This window comes from Gasterosteus aculeatus, chromosome 2 (assembly GCF_964276395.1).
Source record: "Gasterosteus aculeatus chromosome 2, fGasAcu3.hap1.1, whole genome shotgun sequence".
Classification (NCBI taxonomy): Eukaryota; Metazoa; Chordata; class Actinopteri; order Perciformes; family Gasterosteidae; genus Gasterosteus; species Gasterosteus aculeatus.
Window position 1 is genome coordinate 9,987,685 of NC_135689.1, and position 10,041 is coordinate 9,997,725.

The following is a 10,041-nucleotide window of genomic DNA, read 5'->3' on the forward strand; positions in this document are numbered from 1 at the left end:
CTGTGGATTTAACAACCCGACTATGTTTACTCCATTTCAATCACTTATAATCGCTATATTTTCCTCCTAATAATAATGCTTTTTTCATTCTCGTGTAAATCACTTATGGTGCCGTAAGGAAACAATGATTTATGTATAAAACATGTGGACCAGCATTCATAATTCAAAGATCTTTATTATTTCCATTGTTGGTATTGGTTCTCGGCAGCAATGTGAGCACATATTATATAGAATATATTTGATTCGATGTGTCAGCAGTTTTGTTTTGCTTATTCGCTTAAGTTTCGTTTCTCCGGGCTGACTGTGACGTTCAGGGTGCACCCGTTTTAGTTATCGCCGCACGCCGCCGTACCATCCCCGTGATTTAACACGAGAACCAGAGGAACACCGCCCCCGTGGCCTGTGCGGGGAATTAAAAAAAGGAGTCCCTGCCCCGGTATTTCCCCTGAGACGCGAATAGAAGCTGCACGTCGATGAGCGTTACGCGGTCCGCGCTCCGGTTTTAATTCAACAAGCGTCTCCTCGTATCAGTATTCGATCATGGTTAAAATGGGACGCTCCGTTCTTTGCCAAATTGGAATCGAGTTCTTTGAGTTCCTGAAGGAGAGCAACCGAGAGTCCATCACGGACAGAATTGAGCTGAGGGACATTTACAACGCGGAGTTCAGGAGCAGGCGAGTAGTTGTGCTGCACGTCGGAGGACCTGGACGGATGTTTGACCCCCACTGGACCCTGAACGCCTCCATGTGTTTATGTTCTCTTTAGGAACGCGGGGACCAAAGATCCGAACTTCGGGTCAGTCCTCTGGGGCCTGAAGATGTCCAACAAAGTAACGAGACGAAGGGACAATATTCGCTTCAACTCCACGGTTTGTTCTTCCGCGTTATGCTTTTGGCACTGAGATGTTCTTATTCAAAGCAAACAAATTAATAGTTTGTTTTCTTATCAGCTGTTTAATCAGGATCGATCTCAAACAGGAGTGTAAATACAAGTGGCATCTTCATCTGTACTTTCTGCCTCATTGGGTTTAGAATCAACTTAGTTAGTACACACTGTTACACACTTTTAAGTACAGTATGTATATTTTTATTATAGGTTAACGTTTTATTTCTCCACTTGACCGGTCACAGTATATCTGCACCTGTGAGCCAACGGTAGTAACTAGTAGGTCACGTGACGTCCCTTTGCGCCACAGAGCGTCCTTCTATGCAGAGTATAATGCATACATTTATAAAGAGTACACATTTGTTCATTTTGTACTATTTAACTACCGGTTCTAGGACAGCGTGATTTTAACAGTTAGTGTTAATGATTTAATATGACGGAAACATATGAACTGAGTTGGTTGATGAGAAGGATCAAGCACGTTGATCAAAAAGTTAACATTTATTTAGAAGAGAAAGAGATTTCATGAGCAATGCGCCGCAGATATCTGTCTCTATCTATTGCTTGCAAGCAGGAGGTCAAACACACCAGCACGTATTCCAGCGTTCCGTGTAATGGCGTAAAGACGCTTAGTTTTTATACACATAAAGACCGTCCTCAGTGCCAGTTACGAGAAGCCACAAATCAAGTTGAGATAAGAACTGAGGGTAACACACAATGCTCATTTGATCGAGGGTCTGTGAGAGCAAGTTAACCCCCTTCTCCAGACACAGCTGCAAACCCTAAATCCTTCTGTCTCTGCACATCAGGGTCAAACACTTGAGACCTGGCTTTTAGCACCAGACAAATGTTTACAACATGTTTTACCACTACATGCATCTCACAGAACCAACAGAGGAAACTTAGTTACGTGATAGAGGAGGTTTTAGGAATTGATCTGAAGGCCAAATTGACTCGAAGTGAATCTCTGCACAGGTCACGACCCTTTTTCTAGACCAGTGGCATTCGGCAACGAGATGTCGGCCAGAACCAGTCCAGCGTGAAGCAGCCGGTCCCGGGACCGTGCAGACGTACACCTCCGCAGATGTGGCAGAGACGGGAGTTCGAGCCCGACGGAAGCTGGCGAGCCTTCTGATGAACAGGCTGGAGACGGACAGGTAAACAGGGATGAAGCCAGTCGCCTTTGCATTCACTACCTTCACTTCTTTCCATGCAGCAGTAAATATAATATACGCTAAAGACAATTTAAAATGCGTCCCCGCCGTCTTCAAACTGTCACACCAACTCTTCCGCCTTTAACACAGTGCATTTTTCCCTCCACAGGGTTCAGTTCATCTCTGACAAAAATGGTGTCTGCATTGACTCGGACCACCAGTTTGAGAACGGGAAACTTTGCCTGCGCGTCGAATGCTCATATGAGGTATGTGGTGTAACGCGAGGACTGCCACGTTCTCTGATAATCACCCGCCAGGACGCTTCCGCGCGCTGCTGGTGGCGGTGCCAATGTGAAGCTACATTGCATAGATGTGCTCTGTTTTAAACAGTGTTTGGTCAGTCTGAAGGTGAAGAACACTGGAACAAAACCGGTGTATTTCACCTACTACACCCCGCTGCACTGGCTCAGGGATTTCCACCTGAAGGATGAGCACAATGTGACCAGGAAAAACCCTCTGTGTTTACAACCAGGTAATGCATTACTTAGTTCACTTTAAAGGATTGAAGATCTCTCTTTAATTAGTTTGACCTCTTTGGTACGTCTAGCACCTCAGTGAAGACTGAGCCATACATTTGAATTTTGCCCCGCTGAAAGAGGATCTATTGACACTGTAATGGAAAAATGATATGTAACCCTTTTAAATGCTTCATTTGTATAACCAGTTTATTAATTGCAAGTGCTTAGATGACAAAGGCCCTGACATACAAACTGACGTCTCCCACTTGGATTAGATGTTTCCAGCGTCATAGCTGTAGAGATGGAACAAAGTGTTTGTTATGTGTATGACCACATTTGTTTTAGCATGTTGGGAGAGCAAGGACACGGTCAAAGAACTGACGTGTCTTACATGGATAAGATGTTCCCAGTACCCTGGCTGTAGATACTCAACAAGATGGTCACGGTTTCCGTTGACGGCACCGATATCTAAACTTAGGTATAAAAACTGCCTCGACATGTTGGGGGCAGAAGGAGGTTCTTGACAGTCTACTGACCACGTAGCTGTTGTGACCCTTTTTCCCTTGCAAGGAAATAAACGGAGAAAGGACATACTTGACTCAGAGCCTTTGTTTCTTACTTAACGATTGTCTGTGCAAATCTTCCACCACAACACGATAAAGCGTTATGAGGGCACTAAACATTATTAACACTTGTGTATTTATTTCAGGTGACTCATACGAAGTCCAGGTCAAACTCTGCTGCAGGTCTGTTGGCTTCTATCCAGCGACACTGGCATTCGAATTCAAACCCGACCTGCAGACCTCCGCCGCTGCGTTCCACATCTTGCGCTACATTGAGGCTCAGTGTATAACGGCCTTGGGGCGGGAGCTGGCCCCTGAAGCCCCCTACAGACCCCGCTCCCTGCCCGCATGGACCCCCGAGGCTGATTGCTCCATTGTGGATGGACAGCGACCTGAAGGGTATGAGCGTTGACACCGATAAACACTCAGCGAGTCTCCTTGTGATGTGTCCAACCTCTGTCTCCTCCGAGCAGGCTGTCAGTGATGCAGCTGGTGTATGTGATCGAGCTAAAACGGTATCCGATGCCACCATACGTGAACGCGCTCATCCAGGCACTGAAGCATTCTACGTACTCCGATAAAAGGTAAACTCAGTAGAAACGCTGATGTAGTGATGTGTTAGTCTGATGCGTTTTTACAAGTGTAGCCCAAATAAGTTCACATATAGCAAACTATCAACAGCAAATACCTTTTTTAAGAAAAAGAAAACAGGCCAGTTTGTTTTCTATCAATATAATGAGGAATTATTGATTATTGCTGTTTCAGGCCAGTTGCAATAATGTTGATCGTATTTCATCAGTGAAATTTTAATTGATAATTGTTTTTCTTTTGTCATCCACTAAAATATTCAATCTTGCAATACAATATCCACTTGCAGTTAACTACAACTTTATGAAACCTTGTGGTCATTTAGACCCTGCAGAGGGAAATTGGTGTTATAGAGTATAAAGATGTTTTACTTCTGTTATTACAGGATTCTCCACCAATTACATCAGATTGTGCCTCTTGACACGTATAATGACGCTAGACCACAAAGCACACGAGCTAGCTAAAAAAAACAATAATCTTAAAAATAGGTTTGAGACAACAACTTAGACCTAATCTAGACTGGATATGAGCAACACGCTCCTCATTAGATGTAACTATCTCTTTATGGACTTAATATTTGCTTTTAATGCCAGTTGTATCATCTTATTATGTCATATTTATCATTTAAAAGCCCGTGAATTTTTCGGCCTCACAGGAAAGCGGCCTGAAGCCTGATAGAGGTTGGCGAACGTTGTTGATGGTTTCTTTCCATTTGGTCTGTTGGGAAGGGCCTTGCTGGAAAGTCCCCTGTGCTGGGAGAGGTACGCTGAGAAGTTTCAGCTGCTGCTGTATCTGGAGCAGCAGCAAATGGAGGTGGACATCAAGAGATACAACATCCCCAACAGCGACAAGGAAGACGTCGTCATGACTAGAGATCCGCAAAACAAGAAACTTCTCATTCTGGAGGTGATGATGTTCACAGCTTCACTGTCCCCTTTTAATTATTTCTTTTAAGATTAGCAATCTAACTTTAGCCAGCTACCTAAATCGTATCTGTAGTGTCTGTCGAGTGGGAATACATAAAACAAGTATGTTTTTAATGAACACAGTGCAAATACAAAACTTCATTCTGGTGTGTTTCCTGGTTTTTGTTCAGGTGCCCGGTGTGTCTGAGAACCGCCCGTCCGTTCTACGAGGGGATTCGCTGCTGGTGTATCCGGTCGGGGAAAGAGGGGTGAAGTACCGCGGCTACGTCCACAGCGTGCAGCTGGACAGTGTCAAACTCGGCTTTGGGCCAAAGTAAGGTCAAGACACTTCGGTTACATATAATCGGTTGACCCCTTTTGGGCATTGTTGTTTTTCTAGTTGTATCTGTCGTTCCTTACAATTTACCTCCGACTTACTATTTGGCTTTCTGTCATTGTATGTCCTGCACTTTGCCGTTGTTTTGTCTACATTAAGTCACTAAAAATGTTACTTTTAAACGGGGCCTTTTTAAAAGGGGCCTTTTGTTTACCGTTTGTGACCAATTATGTTGCAGCATCCACTCAAACATTGTTGATATGCTATTTAAATACCGTTTTTTGTACATTTGTTTGCAGATTGTTGGAGTTATTTTTAGATGGCATGAAGTTCAACGTGGAGTTCACCGTCAACCCCCTGCCTGTCCGCATTCAGCAACGAGCAGCGGAGCTGGCGCCTAAATCCAGAATGGGGACGGTCTTGTTCCCTGCTGCTCCCGCTCCCTCCTCCCAGCACACCGAGCTTCCACAACTCCGGTTAGGCACCATACATGTTGCACATTGGTGACGTTCTGCATATGAATAAATATTGTAAGAGACAAAGCTGCAAAATAATCATGCCACAACTTCAAACATGGAGGGGGAAATTAAGACCCCCGTAGAAAAAAATGAGTTTATAGCAAAAGTACTGCATTCAATATAATATTAATAAAGACATTTTAAACAGTTTTCTCATTGTCACAAGATAAACCCTGTTATTCTAACAGCGCTGGTCCTTCTGTTACCTAATAGGAGTATGTGATTCGCTGTTTAAACATGATGGCTGACTCAACACATTTCACTGCTCTGATCATCTCTCTTTCTCTCAAAAGGCTTTTTGACCGGAACCTGGAAAAAAACCCCGAGCAGTATCAGGCTGTACAACACATTGTAGCTGGCTCATCCAAACCGGCCCCTTACCTGGTGTTTGGCCCACCTGGGACAGGTACAGCGGGTACCAGTGTAACACCGGGTCTTTGTTCCAGCTTGACTGTTCTATCAAATTTAGGGTGTCCTGTCTGTTCAGGCAAAACTGTGACTGTGGTGGAGGCCATCAAGCAGATAGAGAAGACCCAGGTCTCCTGCCACATCCTGGCCTGCGCCCCCTCCAACAGCGCTGCCGATCTGCTCTGCAGGAAGATCCTGGATCACGTGGACGAGCATAAAGTGTTCCGCATGTACGCCAGCAGCCGCGACCCAAATGTCGTCCCTGAGGAACTAAAAGTCAGTGTAAAAGAATTTCAAGCATGTTGTTTTTGATGCGAAGCATCTCTTGGATTCAGAAAGTAGCTGACATTCACTCAGTCATTCGATTGGTCACAGAAAGATGATGGAATTACCAGTGAACTCTATGCTGCATAGAATACTGCTACCCGGACTGATTACTGTCGTAATCTTTTGTGTACACGGACATTGTGGTACCTTCACAGGCGTGCTCTAACCTGGTAGGGGAGTGTTACCTGTATCCTGCTAAAGAGATGCTGATGGCGTACAGGGTCGTGGTCACCACCCTGTTAACCGCTGGAAGGTAGTTAATGACTGACAGTGCAGTCTGCTCACATTGCATGACACAACAGGTTGCGTTTCACCATATTTACATTCTGTTTATAGTCTCTGTCATCCAAAATAACGGTCAAATCCACAGATTAACTTCTGTGGGGAGAGATTTCTACCACATACGTTCTCTGATCCTTGCAGACTGGTCTCAGGAGCCATCCCTGCTGGTCATTTCACCCACGTGTTTGTGGACGAGGCAGGACACGCTGTGGAGACTGAATGTTTGGTCCCATTGGCAGGTACAAACACTGGCTTAATGTTTCGATTGGTTTTGTTATCCGTACAACAAAGGGCTGCTCAATAATCTGTCTGATAACAAAGTGATTACTTTAAGGCGACATTCCTTTTGTTTTTATCTATCATCTCCTTCATCTACAGAAGCTGAAAACATTGACCATTGTTAAATGTTCTTAAACTTGTTGGTTTGGAATCAACACAAAATTCATTAACTTTGAAAACTTTTATGCAAGCATATCAATTGTTAATCTTTATTCAACATAATTAATTATATTGGACAAATATAAACAAATATTTTTTGTTTTGAAGAAGTTTTGTCCCATTTATTTTATATGGACCGATGTATAATTTTGCCAACCGCATTAAGTCACTTAAAATGACTGTCAATTAAAAAAGTGTCAGTATAATAAAAGTAGAATAATACCTCCTTTGTTCACCGTTTGTGACCAATTATGTTGCAGCATAATTTCCAACATTGTTTTTTTTGCACAAAGGGCTGCTGGATGCAGAGTCGGGTCAGGTTGTTCTGGCTGGAGACCCCAAGCAGCTCGGACCCATTCTCAGATCGCCCTTTGCACTGAAATACGGCATGGGTAAGCACACACACACACACCTGCACACACACCGCCTCATTAATAAAACTGCAGCTTGAATCAATTAGGATACTTCTGCAGCACCGTTTCTGTCCACTAACACGCATATTTACATTCAGTAATGTTGACCCAAACACTGTTCCATGTGCAGGGGTCTCCCTGCTGGAGCGCCTGATGACTGATTTCTCTCTGTACCGGAAGGTGGACGGCGCGGTCGACAATCGATTCGTCACCAAACTGCTGCGCAACTACAGGTTCGGTCCAGCGGTCCGTTAAAGGCGCTCATACAGAAAGTGCTGGATTTTGATTTTGTTTCTCCTGATCAGGTCCCATCCGGCCATTCTGAAGATCCCCAACGAGCTCTTCTATGATAACGAGCTGCAGTATTGTGCTGATGAAATGTTGCGCAGCTCCTACTGTCACTGGGAACACCTCAAGAAGCAGGTCGGACTTCTTCTTTTATTGTGGCACACTAATATCGTACTGTCATTGTAAGTTTAAAACTAATTTAACTGACAGTTGGAAAAAAACAAGCAGTTTTAAGGTGAGAAATTGGGTTCTAATAAAATATTATTTTGATAGTATATTTATAAGACTAAACTATTTAAATTAACAATTAAGTTATGAGCAGACAAAACACTAATATTTAATAACTGTTCAAAACGATGCTGTTTTTTACCTTTTGATGGGGGGATCATCATTATCATTATTTGAGGAAATTGCACTTTCTTGCTTCTTGTTCTCCTGAGTTTGTACCCTATGGTTGAATGCACTTACTGTACGTCGCTTTGGATAAAAGCGTCAGCTAAATGACATGTAATGTAATGTAATCATCATTGGTGGAAAATCAATTCCTCATCTCATTATAATTTAATGATTTTAAAGAATATTTAATACAAATAAAATACTGTCTTCAGATTTCCAAACGATTTCCATTCCATCAGCGATTGTGCAGCCGGTCAACTCTCTGCTCAGTACCACTTTTTTCATTTTGTTGTTCATATAATGAAATGTAACTTACACGTCACACACACATCGCAGGGCTTCCCGGTGATCTTCCACGGCGTGACCGGCATTGACGACCAGGAGAAGAGCAGTCCTTCATTCTTTAACATCGCGGAGGCGGAGGTGCTCATGGACTACGTCAGGAAACTGCTGCAGACAGATGGCAAGAAGGGAGTGGCCACCATCTCCCCCAGAGACATAGGCATCATCGCTCCCTACAGGAAGCAGGTGGGAAGTAATTCGACAAAGCGGTATTCGTGTTGCAGATCACCTTGGTCCACATGCAGGTGAACACAGGATAAAATGCGACAACGTGATTATATGTTGATTACAAGCTGGAGCTGGTGTTTTATCCCCCCCCCCCCTCTTAGGTGCAGAAAATCCGCAAGGCCCTGACTAAAGTAGAGAAAGACTTCAAATTTAAGGACATGAGCAAACTAAAGGTAACTCATTTCAAATTTCACACTTAAGCAATGTGGGAAACAATCACAGCAGAGGAAGTGTCTGAGTACACGAGTGTGTGTGCGTGTGTGTGTGTGTGTGTGTGTGTGTGTCAGGTTGGTTCGGTGGAGGAGTTCCAAGGTCAGGAGAGGAGAGTGATCTTGGTGTCTACAGTTCGGAGCAGCCCCAATTACTTGGAGATAGACAAAAAGTTCCACCTGGGCTTTGTCAAGAACGAGAAGGTACGCAGAGCAAACGCACTGTGTGTGTACGGACAGAACGTTATTCTGACGCTTTCTTCTCTACCAGAGATTCAACGTGGCTGTGACTCGAGCCAAAGCCCTGCTAATCGTGGTGGGAAACCCCAGAGTGCTGAAGGCAGACGATACCTGGGCCCGGTATGTGCCACAGGATTGCTTCTAATTTCAGCTGGAGTTTGAAAGTCCCAACTTCAATATGTCGTGCCCCCCCCCCCCCCCCGCTGGCGTGCAGATTCATCCAGTACTGTCGAGATGAAGGAGGCTACGACGGTTATGAGCAGGTGGAGGAGGATAAGGACGTGGTGCAGAGACTCGCCGTCCTCTTCAGCAACATCGAGATTCAAGGTAACACACACACACGTACGTTTGTTTTCATCAGTATCGCCCCTGAATAAATGGGAGATCTGTTGACCTTGCTTTCGCTCTGTGAATCTTGTTGCCAGTGGAGACTGCAGAGAGCGCTGTTCAGCAGCATCTGGACCCCGAGTGGAGGAGCGACCTGTGAGGGAATTGAGAACCCTCTGCCCTTTTCCATTGAAGATGTTTACAGAAATTCTTCAGAATAATGCTGAATGGCACTTTCCCAACAAAGAAAATATTACAATCATCGTTTTAATGTTTAATTATATGAACTTGACCAAAGAGTACGAGAGGCAGCCGATTTTTAGAGCGGTTTGTCTTCAGCTACCTCATTGGACGGCACAAACGGCCCTTGATGTCAAAACAGCTGCAAATGCTCCTCTTTACCTGCTTAGTCACGGGAAATTTTGACTGGATTCTTACTTTTTTGATGTACTTTAAATTTATCTTGACCGAAATGTCATTCTCAGGGGTTTTTTTTTTGGTGATTCTGCTCTATTACTTTTCAGAATTATGTGGCATGAATGTCTATGTGTGAACTCAACCACCCTTGAATGAATGACTATTAAAATTTTTATGACCATATTGTACGGTTTTTAATTTTATGCAAAATGAAAGCGATTTCAAAACAAAACCTTGTCACAGTGAAGCTGGACAATG

At 43.9% G+C, this 10,041-nt stretch overlaps 1 protein-coding gene across 1 annotated transcript; it reads left to right on the top strand.

Moving 5' to 3' along the window:
* Positions 1 to 371: 371 nt before the first annotated feature.
* LOC120829262 (putative helicase mov-10-B.2) lies at positions 372 to 9,966 on the top strand. Its single transcript, XM_040193230.2, has 23 exons — positions 372 to 674; positions 766 to 868; positions 1,861 to 2,042; positions 2,209 to 2,305; positions 2,430 to 2,571; positions 3,267 to 3,519; positions 3,594 to 3,704; positions 4,437 to 4,614; positions 4,805 to 4,947; positions 5,250 to 5,426; positions 5,762 to 5,874; positions 5,956 to 6,152; positions 6,359 to 6,456; positions 6,627 to 6,724; positions 7,217 to 7,315; positions 7,467 to 7,569; positions 7,642 to 7,759; positions 8,357 to 8,548; positions 8,692 to 8,763; positions 8,878 to 9,003; positions 9,071 to 9,159; positions 9,254 to 9,366; positions 9,465 to 9,966. The coding sequence occupies exons 1-23, from the start codon at positions 541 to 543 to the stop codon at positions 9,524 to 9,526; spliced, it is 3,000 nt and encodes a 999-aa protein (XP_040049164.2). The 5' UTR covers positions 372 to 540; the 3' UTR covers positions 9,527 to 9,966.
* Positions 9,967 to 10,041: the final 75 nt, after the last annotated feature.